Below are 16325 nucleotides of genomic sequence, written 5' to 3' on the forward strand. Positions count from 1 at the left end.
GGCTAACTGGTTGCCCTCGACTGCACCTGGGTTGTGCCAGTGCTCTTGGATTAACCTAATTGTACAGAGGTGCCCTTGTTTTCTAACTTCATGCACAAAGCATTGGAAATGATTTCTTTGCCATTTCTTTTCCAAGAAAATCTTTTTCCAATTACGTAAAAGGGAACTTTGAGGCAATGGTTGAAGGCACTCAATTTATAATTATGGCTGTTACCATTAAGCACCGTCATGGCTTTGTTGCAAGTTACCCACCTACACCTGCAAATCTGTCTTGCTGGCACACATCCCAGCTCTCTCCACCCCGCGGTGGTCAGTGGTTGGAGCGCTTTAAGTCCTGTGAGGGCTGGGCTCCGAAGGAGGTCGATCCCGTTCCTCCCTGACCCAAGCGTAGGGCTGGGTAAAAGCGAGGCGGGACGGTCATTGTACTCTCAGTCCCCAGGAAAGGCGCCCAGGGTCGCACCACGTCTCACTTTAGGGCAAAATGTCCCACATCGCGACCTTCCCTCCTTACGCGGGCAGTCTGAGAACACACCCAGTCACCCAGCGCGCTCCCCAGAAGTCGGCTCGGCTCACAGCGCACCCCAGCGGCCGCGTGGCCTCCTTTCAGTCGCAGCCACTTGGTTTCCGGAGAGCTCCCCGGGCGCTGCCGCCGCCACCACCTCGGAACCAGGGGGCTCCAGAGCCTGCAAGAGCCGAACACTGCCGAACCTTAGGGAGGGGCGCGGCAGCTGCGCCCGGCCCCGCCCACCACACCTGGGCACCCTGAGGACCGCGCGAGGAGGGGCGGGGCAGGAGGCTGGCCTGGCGCTCCGGCCGCTTTGCCTAAAGCCGGCCCTACTAGAGCAGGACGAAGAAGGAGGGTCTCGAGGCCGGGTCTTGTTCTTCCGAGGGAGGGACCCCCGCTGGGGTGGAAAAGCAGCAACAGAGAGCCGCCAAGGCGCGAGGCGCCAACCATGGAGCCGGCCGGCCCCAGCTTCGGGCGGCAGCGACAGCAGCAGCAGCCCCAGCCGCAGAAGCAGCAGCAGAGGGATCAGGACTCGGTCGAAGCCTGGCTGGACGATCACTGGGACTTTACCTTCTCTTACTTTGTTAGAAAAGCCACCAGGTAAGAGGAGGACACACGTAAGACCCGGCCGGGGCATGGAGTGTGACCCGGGGCTGATTTCTCTCCCTATCGGATTTTACCCTTCTTTCACCCGTTCCCAGGCCCTTTGCTTTTTGGAGTAGGTCCTCGGTCCTGTTACGAGGTAGAAACCTCAACTCTAAGCGAGCACAGTCGAAAAACTCAAGTGTCGGATACGATACAACTTGCTCACAAAGTTCAAATACAAAACTGGACTTGCCGGCCTTCCACCCTCACCCCCGCCCCCGTTGGTATTCCCCGGGAACATGATTATATTCTATCTCCGTACTCACGGGTCTTCCCCTGGCCCCTCTCTAGCTCCCTGGTTCCCCTAAATCCAATCAGCAAAACCCAAACAGTTTCTGAGCCCCTTCCCTGCAGCTCCGGAAGCACCATTTCCAAGTCGGTCTCGGTGGCTCCGCTCCTCCCCCGTCCCCCCTCGCCCTGGCCCTGGCTGGGCGGGGAAGCCGGGGTTAGGGACGAGACCACGGGAAGCCCAAAGGCAACATGACGGAACCTTCCCAAAGTGAGTGGGTCGTCTTTTCCCCTCTTCCATTCCCCTGATTGTCCCGCGCGTCTCTTTTCACTCGCTTCTCCGCCGAAGGCTGAGCCGCCAGAAGTAGAGCTCTGCCGAGTGGTTTGCGGCGCGCACACAAAGGGCACGGGGAAGGCGCCGCCGGAGAGGACCCCGAGGGGCAGCGGAGACCCCAGAGGCCGGCTCTTTCTGGTCGAGAGCCAAGCTCCGGGGCGGCCCTTGCGGAGGGCGGGGAGGAGGGAGCCTGTCCTTTTGGAGGAGGCTACGCAGCGGGCAGTCGGGGCACGCGTGGGAAACGCTCGCGGGAGAGTTGGGGAGGAATTGAGACTGGGAGCAGAGGGACAAGAAGAGTGGAGCGGAGAGTACTTGGCGGACGGGTGCCCCGAAGCCTGAGGAGTTGGTGCGAAGTCGGGGTGCTTGAAGTGCAGGACGCACTCCTTTGCAGAAGGAGTTCCCTTCCCGCTACCGCCTGCTTGGGGCTGCGGCGGTCGGGCTGTGGATGCTGGCCGTCTTGGCCGGGAGGGTGACGCACGCCCGGAGGTGATGGTGGAGGAGTCGGCCCGGGTTCGACGCCGGACTCCCACCCGCCGGCGCGCGGCCGTGGCTCTGCGGAGCGCTCCCCGCCAGGGGGCGGCGCAGCGCGGGGCAAGCGGGAGGCGACGGGCGGCGGCGCGGAGGCCCGGGCGGTGAGGGAGCTGGCTCCAGTCGTGGACCTCACCTCAACTCACCTGGGCTCCTTGTTGCCCCGGAGGAGCCTCCTGGAGTCCAGGATCGGCGAAGTTCGGAAACGAACTTCCTACGTTTGCTATGTTGCCCTTTGGAGACAAAACGAGGTACTTTTTCAGCATCCCCGTATCCCCCTTCCCACTTTCTCCGGGGCGCGGCGCGTCCTGGGTGCTGAGTGGTGGCGCCCCGGTGGCACCAGCGGGCGATGTATCATTGAAGATGGACTGTATAACTTTTGTTGTTGTTGTTGCTCTCTTGCAGATGTATTAACGAGGGTCTTAAATTAGGCCCCTTTTCATCTTCTTTCCCCCCCCCCCCCAGGAACATCCCGAGTTGGTGTCAATTTAATCACTTTCAGGGTTTTTTTGACAGAGGGGAAGGCTCCGGGATTAATCTTTTCTCTTTAATGACCCAGCTTTTCTTTTAAAATCATCTTCCCCTCCGCTTTCACCTTCTTCCTTCAAAATCCTAAATCTTGATCCCTGAAAGTGGTTTCTTTTTCAAGGGCATGTTTCTGCGAGTTTAGGGTGAGATACTAAGGCCATGGAGGTCTAGAATGATCAGTTGCTGTGGACCAACAGTTTTCAGGGGTCACCTGCCCCTCTGAGGGCAACTGTTCCCACTTTCCTTTCACTCTGCACATTCCCAGACTTCTACTCTCCTTGAATTAAAGCTCATAGATTGGGGAGGGGGCTGGAAAACCAGGCAGATTTTTAAAAGTGTGTATTGGATGTGTTCTTTAGGCAGATTATAAGCAGTTTAAAGAAAAAAAGTTATTTTCTAATAAATCAGCATAAATGTCCTTTCTTTGTTCCCTGTTTTGTTTTTTTTTTTTAAAGACATAAACTAGGTGTTCGTCGTTTTTGACTAGTCATAGATAAGAACACTACACTTTCAGAGCCTGCTAACACTTTGAAAGTGTAGCAACGTTTTATTGGAAAATAAATTGGAAGAGCTAGGTTACATTTCGTTTCCTATTACTTTTTCTCCCAAGCAGCACAAGATCAAAATCCTGTTTCTCAAAATTACCATGCTCACTGTAAAATTTGATCAACTGAGGCTCTAAAAAAAACTTTAAAAGATTTTTCGGTTAGGGTTGTTAAATTATAGTTGATGTTGGCAATAGGCTGAACACTTTCTGTGATATATATGTGTGTGTATACATATTCTTAAGAGTTTATGTTGAGTGTAAGTTGGAAAAGTGCAAAATATTTAATAGTGTAGGCCCTCAATTTTAAGACTTATAATGAAGTGCTGAGAGTTGTCAGTGTAAAGAATATAATCTAAGAATTTGTATGTAGCCAGATGACTTTCATGGAACTATATTATAAGTTTGGTTTTATATTTGGTGGCATTAGCAGGAGACTTAAACTGTGAATGAAAGGTTAAACATTTGTTGATTATAAAAATGCCAAACCACTAAGCCCAGTGTAGTTCACATTATTATGGTAAAAGCTTATTGCCTATGTTTTAACTTTACAGCTAAGAATTGTTCTTTTCTAACTAGAAGCTCACATTACTTTGCTTTGCCCCTATTTTCACACTTTGTAAGTGTAAAATAAATATTGTATGTGATTCAGGAAACCCATGAAACAAAATAGTTTTGTAGATGCACGTGGCACATTTTAAGATTTAAAATACATTTATATTCACTCAGATTGTCCATCTGTACCAGTAATCAGGCTTGCTGATAAAAACGATTTGTGCATTACTTAATTGTTGTCATTTGACATTCACGCATGCTTTTCTATTCTTTTCTGAGACTGAAGGATCTACATTCATTTGTAGTTATTGAACATCAAGGTTCTCGTATTCCCACATTTTCAAACACCTGTGAATTTGTGTTGACCTTCAAAGCATTTATGCTATTATATTATATTATATTATATTGTATTATATTACATTCGTCTCCAAACCCGGAGCTAATCACCTCATTAAAACTATAGCTTGGGCCAGAAGCAGTGGCTCAGGCCTGTATCCCAGCACTTTGGGAGGCTGAGGCGGATGGATCACAAAGTCAGGAGTTCGAGACCAGCCTGACCAACATGGTGAAACATGTAAAAATACAAAGTTAGCCAGGCTTGGTGGCACATGCCTGCAATCCAAGCTACTTGGGAGGCTGAGGCAGGAGAATTGCTTGAACCCAGGAGGTGAAGGTTGTCGTGAGCTGAGATTGTGTCACTGCGCTCCAGGCTGGGTGACAGAGACTCCCCCACACCCAAAAAAGCTATAGCTTGGAGCTTTTTAGTTATCAAAACCTGTTTATGTCAATTTCAAGGTGTCAGTTGAACAATTCATAACATAGGCTGTTGGCATAGAAATTAATTTGAGACTAATAAATCACATCTGGAAAACTTTCAGGTCACTATTCTGGACAATTTGTAGTCCTAAAGGCCTCAGCTACTGTGTTAATTGAGGGCTTTAATGCATATGCCTTTACAACTGAAGCTTTCTTGGTGCTAATGGTGCTTAACAGCTGTTGTTATTCTTGGCAGCATATCAGAATAAAATTACTTTTCATTAATTACTAATCAGCTCTGTGATTGTGGGTGATGTTTTAGGTTGTTTAGAATTGTAAGGATGACATAATTGACTTTATTGCTTTGTTTTATACCAGGCGAAAGCTTGAGAATATTTGGTATACACTGGAAATAAGAGATATTAAATGAGGGCAAGTTTTTATGACAGCTTGGATCAAAGTCCAGAAACAGAAGTTTTACACTCCCATATAGCTTTCTATGATAGACTTTATTTGACACGGCAAAGCTGTGCTGAATTAATTGAGATTCCTGGTCCCGTGTTTAGAATTCTGTCTTTTATTTTTTTTCCTTGTAATTCTTATCTCATTTCTAAAAGCTGTAGCATTTTTATTTGCAAGGTATTTATAGTACAATAGGATTATGTATATAAATATTGCTATGCATTTTTAAAAAGTATTGTTTCTATAATTATAATAAGAATATAAACCCTTCTCCAATTTTCAGACAAATGAATTATTAAGCACATTTTGTGAGGTAGTTGTGTTGATGATAATAAAACCCTCTAGGCATTGACCCAGTCTAACTTTGATATTGTTTATAGTATTTTTATAATGGTAATTCTGGTGCAATAATGGCCTTTCTTTCCTTATGTTCGTAACCAGGGTCCATATAACCAGCTCTAAGCTGCTTGTTACTGCCCTTGAAGCATTCTCGTGGATTGCATTCTTCCTGCCTGGAGAAATCCATAGGAACCCCCCACATAGTGTTTCTCATTTGCTCTTCTGTCTCTAGTGTTTTCAGAGTTTCAAATTCAGACCCATTTTTGGGTCTGAATTTGTATTTAAACTACAATGATACCTAAAAATGCGGCAGAATTAATGCAATGGCAATTAGTATAGATGGATACCTTTAAATAAATTGATTTGCTTTGTATAACACAAACTTAAATAGGCTTGTATCATTCAGTACCTTTTTTTTCAGGCTGTCATCTATGATCTGTAGAAATTGTCAGTATTTTCACAAGTTCACGTCCTCAACACCTCTAGATTAGGAAATTTTTAGTATTTTATTATGCTATGCAACAAAACTTCTTTTATAAATTATTCTGCTAAAATAAAAGATTTGATTCTGGTCTTAACTATCAGTTCTTTTGAGATATTCAGAATTCCGTTCAGGATGTATAGGTAAAGTCTGTACCTTCGCTCTTATCTTACTGCAGAGAACGTGTCCTACTTTGAGGCACACCCTCCTCTATATTTGAAAATACAGATTAATTTAGAAGTTAAACCTATAATTGCTATGTCAGTATATATTTGTTCTTTGTTCCCACAGCCAAGTGTGGAATAAAAACCTCTTCCTTGGATAAAAAACCTTTAGTAAGGACTGTAAGACAATTAAATAAATCAGTGAGTTGATTGATAGTGAAGAGCTGAAAAATGACTAATTTCCGAATTTAGGATGCAGACTAGCTACTGACTTTGCAGGACTTCCTATGAAATTAGTTTAGCTGCATAGATGTAGATTCAGTTGGCCACTATTACAGCTGGTGCATGTGGCTTGGAAATATCTGTTATAACAGGTTCTCAGGCAAAAGTGCCTGTGAGCCACATACCTAGGAATAAAAATTGAAGAAAGTCTTTCCATATGAGTCATTCATTTGATATTTAGCTATGGAATCTTATTTACTGACATGATATTTCATTTTAAATTATTATTATTTTTACAATGTAAGTGCTTTATTCATTTCTTTGATTGGTAGGGATTTTATATTTATTGCCAACCAAATGATTAAGGTAGGTAAAGCGAACTGAGTGTTAAGTTTATAAGAATCATTTTGATGAATATTCTAAAAAATTTTTAAAGCTTTTAGAGATATATTTTCCTTTGATTTTTAGTTTGCAATGCAAATGCTTTTAAATTTCTTATGTGCCATTGTTAGCTTTTTTAATCTCTGGAGAGGGGAGACTTTTTCTTTGATTCTGAATTGTAAAGTAAGATTAACTTTTTGCAAATTATCTTCTCTGAATAATTTTATTTTACCTAAACTAGGGGAGAAAGGATCACCATTTGATATCATATTCATAGTGATAATTATAAAAAGAATCATCTTCTCTACTCTTTGTTGAATGCCTATACTGAAAATATAAAAAGAGAACCTTTTGAGCTGATGAAATAATTAAAACACACACACGAAGGATCACTGAACTTTAGAGTTAGTAGAGATCATACAGTCTCATTTCTCAAACTTACGTAATGTACTCCTGTTAAAGAAAGACATTCTTTTTGATTTTCAATATATTAGAAAGCTTTTGGTTGCAAGTGACAGAAACTCAACTTAAACCCATACAAAATTGACTCACATGATTTTAATTGCTTGGGGTATTGGGTTAGCTGTGAATTTAGCTAATCGAATAATCTTGCCAAGATTCTTTCTTTGTGTCTATCTATCTATCTATCTCTATCTTTTCATCTATCTACTCTGTTTACCTGCCCTTCCTTGCGCATTTATCTATCCATGTATCCATTTGTTCATGTATTCATCTATTCATCTATCCATCAGTCTTTTGGCACTGTGCTGTGTTGGCATTATTTTCTTGCATGCTTTCTTCATGTGCTGAGAGTTTCTACTTGTTAACTATATGTGGGTCTTAAACTTCTGATATTAGAGAGGTACCTTCTTATCCGTATCAGTCCTCCCCAGATTACTCTGGTCTTACCTGGGTTACATCCCTTCTCTGAACCAATCTTTGCATTCAGGAGAGCAGGGTTATTTGACTGTTTTGTTGGGGTAGGTAGCCCATAAGGTGATATGTCATTGGGGAAGGGAAATACCCAAAAGGAAGTGATGTGGGCAGACCCAGAAGTTCTAGATATCTACCATACCTAGTGTTGACGTCCTTTTATTTTAATGTTAGTAAAATGTAGAATTCTTTTTTTTTTTTTTGAAAGAAAGAAAGAGAAAGAGAAAGAGAAAGGTGGAGGGAGAACAGGAGTCTTGCTCTATTTCCCAGGCTGGAATGCAATCTAAAAATAGGTATTAAAAACCTCTTTTATGCCTTAACAGGCGTAAAATAATTAAGCACAAGGTAATTGTGCTTAGCAGCAGAGACAGGAAGGAATAAGGGAAGAAAATAACAAACAGCCAACCAGTATTTCACTTAAATCTGTGAAATGCTATGCAAATGCCAAAGAGTGATTTACTTCCAATTTTTATGTGGTCATTTTCAAAATAGGTGTAATGTGATACTGAGAAAAATGTATGTTCTGTGGACCTGGGGTGAAGAATTCTATAAATATTCACTGAGTTTACTTATTCCAGGTCTGAGTTCAAATCATAGATGTCCCTGTTAATTTTCTATCTCGTTGATCCGTCTAATATTAACAATGTGGTGTCAAAGTCTCCCGCTATTATTGTGCGGGAGTCCAAGTCTCTTTATAAGTCATTAAGAACTTGTCTTATGTATCTGGGTGTTCCTATATTGGGTGCATATATATTTATGCATTGACTCCTGTTGTTGCATTGATCCTTTTAGGAAAATGTGGAATTCTTAAAAGTAGAATAAATAAAAGCAGACATAATTTAATGATAGTTACAACATTTATGCAACTATAATGCCAAAATTCATTCTAGTTAATTATGAACAAAATGATAAAACCACAGATCTAGATTTACAGCATTCATTAAAACACTCTTGCAAAGTAAATATGGTTCTAACTACCTGAAGAAGAGTCTGGTAGGTCAGCTGGCCTTTGCTACAATTTGACCTATAGTGATTCACTTCTCCCACTGGGTCTCTCTGAACAGCCATGAAACTTTAATTCCTCTAGCACAGCATACCAGCTTTCATTTTTTACTTGCTGTGAAAGCATATTAGCATATTAAATTTACCTCTTTTATTTTCTCATTAACACAAATACAAACCTTACAGCTAAAATTGCAGGGCAGTAGTTGGTAATAAGATGGTCATTCCAGTAATTGAAAGCAATTTGTTTCTTTTGTTTGGATTATGATTAGTGTGAAAACATAAAATTAGAATATTTTATAGAAAAAAATGAAGATCTTCAAAACATACTTGTTTTGAATTCTCAGGCCTCTCAAACCTCAGAGAAATGCCAATCTAGTCTGATCTCTTCCATATCTAAACTCCAAAGCAAACTGATTTATATGTTTAATGTATAGATTTCAGTTATGTTTTCTTTCAGATGTGGGAGGTTCTCCTTTAAGCAACTTCTTTTATACCATGTGTTGTAAATACACAGAAAATTACAAAACACTTGTCCCTTCCAATTCTCAGTCAAATTTGAATGTAAAACCATATGAAACAATTCTGCATTTTATTTATATTTGATCCCAGTAAGCTTCTTAGATGTCTTCATAGCTGGAGCAAACATAGAAATACTATAAACTTTGGGCAGAGCCTTCATTTCCTTACCATGTCAGACCCAAATGAACTACTCACTATAACATCAGAGAAGAGGTTATTGGAGGATATCACTTAGAGTTGTCCATAATCTCCTATTTTGTTTAGTAATAGTCTGTTAATCTTTTAATAATCTAAACCAATGCTTCTCCAAAGACGATGCTGGCATTTGGTGGTGGCACTTTTTTGTTGTTAGAGGCTGTCTAGCACATAGCAGGACATTTAACATCCCTGAACTCCAGACACTTAATGCCAGGGCCACTCCCATCCATGTAACAGAAAATCTATTCCCACACATTTCCAAATGTCCCTCAAGGGCTGGCACCACTACATGATTAGGAGCCACTTTAAAATTAATTTCTGTTTATGGTTAAGGGCCCTATATAGGACAGCCTTAGGCTTCAACCCGAGACCTACTTTTTTAAGAGGAAGACTCCAGGTACATTATTTACTCTCACTGTAAAATGAGGATGATGGCATTTACCTTATAGTATTCTTAAGAAAATTAAAGAAAATAATGCATGTTTCCTTATCTTTTTCATAGTGATTTTCAGTAGTTTACCATTTTACTTTGAGAATCATCAGTGCCTTAAATATAATCGCAGACTTTGATAGGCATTTCCTTATCCCGGTAGATGGGAATTAGAATGACAGCATAGTAATTTTATAGACTTTAAATGTCATTTAAATTTTTTAGATGAATTTTATTAATGGTTTGAACAGAAGGTTTTGTGGGATTGTGCAAGGTACTGGAAAGGGAACTAGAATGGGAGCCCAAACCCCCAGATTTTGTTTCCAGCTTTGATTTCAGCTAACTTTGTGACTGGCTCAAGTTAATAAACCTCAACTTTAAGATGGGAGGTGAAAGAGGGTGAAGACTCAATGTGGAGAGATTCATAAATGAGCTTAAAAACCTCTTTCAGCTGTAGGAGTTCTTGATTCTCACCAGGAGAGCCGAGTATCACTTTCTCAGATTGAATAGTTTCATTCTTTTAAGTATTTTTCCAAATTCAAGTAGTGGGTCCAGGTCAAATTATGCAAACAATATAATGAAAACTGTATAAAAGAAGGATCCAAGAGCAGGAAAAATAGCCAACATTATTTTTTATATGAGTTATTTTGTGTTTTCTCTACAGATAACTTTAGCATATTTCCATATAAGTTATCAATCATACTTTCCAGTCAGAAAATTTGGTATACTCTTTGTAATACTAGTGTTAGTGATTAATTCACATGACCGATGAAAAAGGCATTGAAAAGAGAAAAGAGGGTGGCATTTTAGTAGCTGACTTATAAACACAAAACTATACTGTGCAAATCTCTAAAAGTTACCATTCAATGGACTTGCTATATGGCCATTTTAGAGGGCCAAGGCTTGGTATCACCCTATTCTTAGAATTTACCCAGGTAAGTACCCTTGAATAAAAATGAAAACAACCAATTTAATCCCCAAATTACCTTTAGCAGAGTGTTAAAGCATTGTTTTATCAGGTATTAAAACTATGCTCCAATTTATAATTAGAGCAATTATGAAATATTGCTATGGTGTTCATCAAAGGTAATTATTGTATTGTTTCTCACATTTGTTGTCAAACAGTTTTAACTTTGATATTTTTGGAAAAAATAGTCCTCAAATCTATAACTAATTTTTTTGACAAAGAAAAAATAGTTTCCAAGCAGTAATGAAAAAACAAATTATATTCTTGCCTTTGGTTTTCTCAGTTAAACGTTCATCACTTAATATGAAATTCAGAAAATTTTGTTATGTGTAAGTACAGAAATTAGTCTGAGTCCATTTTTTTAAGTCCATTTAAGTAATTTGAAAAAATTCTAACATGAAAACAACCCTCTCTCTCTGTCTTTTTCTTTTTAATATTAAAAACCTCTGTAGAGAAGTTATGGCTTTTAAATTAGGGGCTTAGGAAGAAGCAAGAGCCAACGTCTGCTTATTCTGCTGTATAAGCCTGTCAAATAAATTTTCTTTATTTAAAAAAAATTAGTTTAAAACATATACTCCATGTTATGTTCAGTTAACTTAAAAACAATAACTATCATGAATGAAACCCTGTATGTCTGACTCCGGCATCATTTTCTTTACTTTCTTAAGAAACCTTCAAGGTAAATGCCATGATCTCCATTTTGCAAAGGGAGTAAATAATGTACCTAAGGTCATATTCTTGGAAAGAGGTGATTCTGGGGTTAAAGCCTAAGTTTGTCTAACGTGGGGCCCTTAGTCACTGTGCTATACTGAAGGTCAGTGTCAATATTAATGGAAACAAAGCAAAGGCTCATAAATTTAATTTCACGAGGATTCCAACTCAGGAAGAGGTTAATGTTTTCTTCTACAGCCTATTTCTGTTCAAGCACATTACTTAATGATGTGCTTAAAGGCTTTGCCCAAGTGAGCTTAGTTTCCATATACAATTTCAGATTATAAAAATTGGGAAATCTCAAATGACATTTTAAAATAGAGTATTTGAAAATTCGCATACTAGGCCATTATAATTATATTTTTAGTATTAGAACAAGAATAACCTAGTACAGTATATTTTCAAAGAATTTGTATCCTTTGATACATTGTTTTAGGCCAGAGTGCAAACCATATTAAACCAGCTGCTTTACATGTAGGTTTCATTTAGTTACATTTTTAACTTGTGAGGGTTATTACTTATATCAAAATTTTACTTTGCCTTGTCAATTTTTCTTCTCTTTTCCTTTTCTAGAAACTAAGAAATATCCTATAAACCCTATAAAATATTTTAATTAATTATCCATTTCAAGACATCTGGAAAATTGAGTATGTATTTTAAGGCTTTTCTGTCTTTTTCAAGATTCGTTTGTAAGATGAGTGAGCAGTTCTACTTTGGTAGAAAGTAAAGTTATTGGCACAGGGAGATTCTTTGGGGTGTGTGTGTGTGTGTGTGTGTGTGTGTCCCTTTCGCTAATTATATTTGAAATGCATTTTTTTAATGAATTTGCGGGGCTTCTTTGCTTGCTCAGTGTGGGAAAGGATATCTTCATGAGCCCTAGGTATCATCTGTGGAATATGCAAGTTTGAAACAACAGGTGGTATTGGCGTTAGTGTTTTCTGAGAGGAATAACTTCCAATAATGATTTTGGGGTGTACAGGGTTTCTTCATATCTCAGGATGTATTGTAGAAGTTTAAAAACAAAACTAAATCTACTCTTGCTAAAAGGGTATATAATACAACTCATTTATGATGTAAAAATTTTCTGTCTAATAAAATAGGTAGAAAATAAGTGATTGGAGGATAATAAAAGATTTTGGTGAGAAGAGGGGAAGATATGGATGGGATGTGAAATTCAGGTTCTTGCCATCAACTATAAATTATTGGCATCAATGTTCATTGCATTTTCCTTGGCTTTGGCTTTCTTTGCAGTGTGGGAGGCCTGTTGTCTTTCATTAATAGCCTTGTAAAAGTTAAATCAATAGAAAGACTTCAAGAGGGCAGCTAGGCTTTCTTCTCATTTCTTCCAGGTCTGCAGGACAGTTAGCCAAGACACACTTATACATGAAAGTGAAGAGTCCAGATTATTTGTACTTGTGGTAAAGGGTACAAATACCAAATACTTCAATGAAATTTGTTTCTGTTTCATTGTTTTTGCTCAGGTGGCTATGATGTAATTTAAACTCTTCTCTTTTTTGTTTTTGTTTTTTTTGTTTTTTTTTTTTAAGTTTATTTTTGTTTATTTATTTATTTTTTTGTCAAGAACGCCATTCTAAAGTATTTTCCTTGGTCACGTACTTTGAGTGTTCATGGCGCATGTTGCTGGCCTATATCCAAACCCAGTTAGGCACCCTCAGCCTGTAGAGTTGTATCACCAAAAACAACCTTTTCACTCTTACCCTTTTCTGATTCTCTTGGCTGAACTTTATGAGGAAATATCAGCCATTGCTCCTTATCCCAGCCCTTTGTCTCTACTGGAATGAGTAATAGGGGTGTAGGAGATAGCAAATTCTTAGATATGTGGAAGAGATTTTGAAATGCTTCCATATGCATTTTCTAATTTGACTCATACATCAACCCTGTGCAGTGAGTAAAGGAGCCAGAAGACTTTTGCCCTAGTTAAAAATGAGGAAGTTGAGGGGCAAAAAGAGTAAGTTGATAGACCCAAGGACCACTTCTCGTCCTATTCATACTGTAAGCTGTGGTAGGGAGTATAATAACCTGTTAATACAGCAGCCGATTTTTATCACTGAAGAACTTAAACTCCTGTAAAAATGAACTCCAGAGAAGGTGTAATTGGTTTAGCATCAGATCCATATAGTGTTGGAACTGGAACTAGAATTATCTCTGATTGCTGGTCTGATATTCCTGATTTTATCCTCAGATGAAAACACTCAGCACCCTACACTTCATAAAAGACCAGAACTGGTGCTATTTTGTTTGATTGTTTGATCAAGGATAAAATGGAAACTCAGGGAAAGAAAATTGCATAGTGCTAGTCACACATCCCATTAGTAACAAATGCTAAGATTAGAACCCAGTACTCATGGCTGAAAATGCAGCTTCTCAATGCTTTGTAATCCCCCAAAATTTTATCAATTGGTAAATCTCCCTTTTATAAGTAGATTGCAATTTGTTTTGTCCCTATGGAATACATTATATGGGATGGTTTTGAGAGCAAACTAAATGAACTTGATTTAAGGATAAATTTTATTCTCTAGTTTTACTGCAAATTATGAATCCAAGTGCTTTCAAAAGGCTCAGTTATCATACACAGGATTACAGTGTGGTAGTTGTTTGTGCTCTTTCAGTGATAAAATTAGCAATTTGATAGCCTGGAACTTATTAGTGTGCTGCATAGAACCTTCCTTCTCTTTGTTGCATATCTACCAACAATTTCAGTTAGGAAAAACTATATAGAATGGCTAGAGTGGTCAGATCAAATACAGGACACCCAGTTCATCTTGAATTTCAGAAACTACCCATACTGAAAACTTATTCATTATTTATCTGAAACATTTTTAACAGGTTATCCTGTTTATTTGCTAAATATAGCAACCCTGGGGGTGACTCTTTTCTTGAAAACATTTATTATAGTTATTTTCAGTACATTGCTTTAGACGTATCAAATGTGACCTGTTTTAGAAATATAGACATGTTGGAATTTAGTTAGTTTTCTTATGAACACTATCTTTAAGAATCTTTGTTCTGAATCCTTAGAAATAGTGTTTTTACCTTAGAACAGTGTGTGATCTTTTTATGACCTGGAGGTAAAGCATTTTATTAGAATGTGTCATAAGTCATCTCTCTCTATGCCTTCTCTGCATGAATTTCATTTTTACTTTCAGATTCAGCTAGATGTTATGGAGTGCCTTCTTCACGGCAAGCATTGATGCTCTGGGAACTTTTATATTCTTAACAGGCTATAGTATCTGGAATAGGATACCTGGATTTGATTCCTAGTGTTGCCACCAAATAGTAGAATGGGTGGCTCAGACGTTTAATTAGCTTCATATTTTAAAAAGTAGGATCATTAATGCCTGCTTCACCAGGTTTAAATAAAATTATGTGGTTTTTTTTTCAGTAGCCCTAATATGAATATTTTTCAAAACCCCCTAGAATTAAGAAAGAGAATGGAAAATAGAGATCCTATCCTAGGCCATCGAAGTGATTACCCAGTCATAACTACCACCGAGGTTTCTGGAATTCCGTCTGTTGCCTTGTACTTTAAATTGGACATGTTCACATTCATCTTTTCCATTATTTATTTGTATACATTTACCTAACTTCATATGCCAGAAAAATCCAATGTGCGTGTAACTCCTGAACACAATATAAACTTTTAAGTTTGAAAGGTAAGGTCATGATTATTTATCTGGAGTTGCTCATTATTCTGTCCCTGGTGCCCAACGTAATACCTTACGGAAATCTCTGTCTTATGAGAATAATTATTTCCAGAAAAACAAACAAACAAAGTTAATTCTATCAAAATAGAAAACAATTCATGAGAAGTTTTTTATTGGAGCTTTATCTTGAAAAATAGGACCAAAGATAATGAAAATAAGTTTATATTTGAGCTATTAATAATACAATTGAGATTGTAATGAAACTCTGCTAATTCTTAGAATGAAACTCTGCTAATTCTGTTAACAATTAATTGTAACAGAAGTGTAGCCATAAACAGTTATCTTTAGTTCATGTTTGGCTTTAGCAACAGGGTCATAAAGATAATTTTTTTCCCTAAAATAGTTTTTTGAATTAATATTTGAAGGCTTCATTAGTTTTTCCCAAGGGGCTTTCTTAATTCAGAATGTAATTATTTGACTAATATTCTCTTTGTGAATATCTGCTGTGTCATTATCATTATTGATTGTTTCTTCAGTTGTTAGCTGGTCTTTAATTAGGGATAATGTTCAATTGTCAGTGCCTTTGTGTAATATTAGAAGGAGTCTCCAACATCACTTTTATCTACATCTAGAAAATCTACTTTGTCTTAGTCCATTCTGGCTGCTATAATAAATAGCTTAGACAGGATAATTTATAACCACAAATTTATTGCTCACAGTTTCAGATGCTGGGAAGTCCAAGATCAAGGCACCAGCAGATTCTGGTGGAGGCCTGTTCCTCACAGATGGCAACTTTTGTGTGTCCTCCTGTGACAGAAGGGCAAAAGAGTTAACACGTTCCCATAGGCCACTGATAAGGGCCCACTATTAGGTTGTTCTTCCATTGCTTTAAATAAAAACCCAAAGCTGGGTAATTTATAAAGAAAAGAGTTTTAACTGGCCCATGGTTCTACAGGCTTTAGAGGAAGCATGGTGTTGGCATCTGTTCAGATTCTGGGGAGGCCTCAGGAAGTTTTCAATTGTATGAACAGTGAAGGGGAAACCTGTATATCATTTGGTGAGAGAGTTGTAGCAAGAGCAGGAGCAAGAATGAGAACAAGGACAGGATGGTGGAAGGTTCCATATACTTTTAAACAGCCAACTTTTGAAGAAGGCTGTGAACTCACTTGTCATTAAGCTGATGATGTGAAGCCATTCATAAGGGATCTGCCCCTATAATCCAATT

At 38.9% G+C, this 16325-nt stretch overlaps 1 protein-coding gene across 8 annotated transcripts in view; it reads left to right on the forward strand.

Annotated features, from left to right (window-relative positions):
* Positions 1-627: 627 nt before the first annotated feature.
* Positions 628-16325, forward strand: part of PDE5A (phosphodiesterase 5A) — a 130787-nt gene continuing 115089 nt past the window's right edge. For 3 of the 8 annotated variants that reach the window (XM_017970274.4, XM_035293043.3, XM_003732444.6), the window contains exon 1: positions 628-1105. In XM_017970274.4, coding sequence (XP_017825763.1) covers positions 954-1105 — 152 coding nt within the window. In that variant the 5' untranslated portion in view covers positions 628-953. Of the gene's footprint in view, positions 1106-1598; positions 1650-1904; positions 2492-16325 lie in introns of those variants that run through there. The other 5 variants (XM_017970276.4, XM_078366567.1, XM_008992766.5 and 2 more) reach the window with 3 other exon arrangements.

Source organism: Callithrix jacchus, chromosome 3 (assembly GCF_049354715.1).
Source record: "Callithrix jacchus isolate 240 chromosome 3, calJac240_pri, whole genome shotgun sequence".
NCBI classification, from domain to species: domain Eukaryota; kingdom Metazoa; phylum Chordata; class Mammalia; order Primates; family Cebidae; genus Callithrix; species Callithrix jacchus.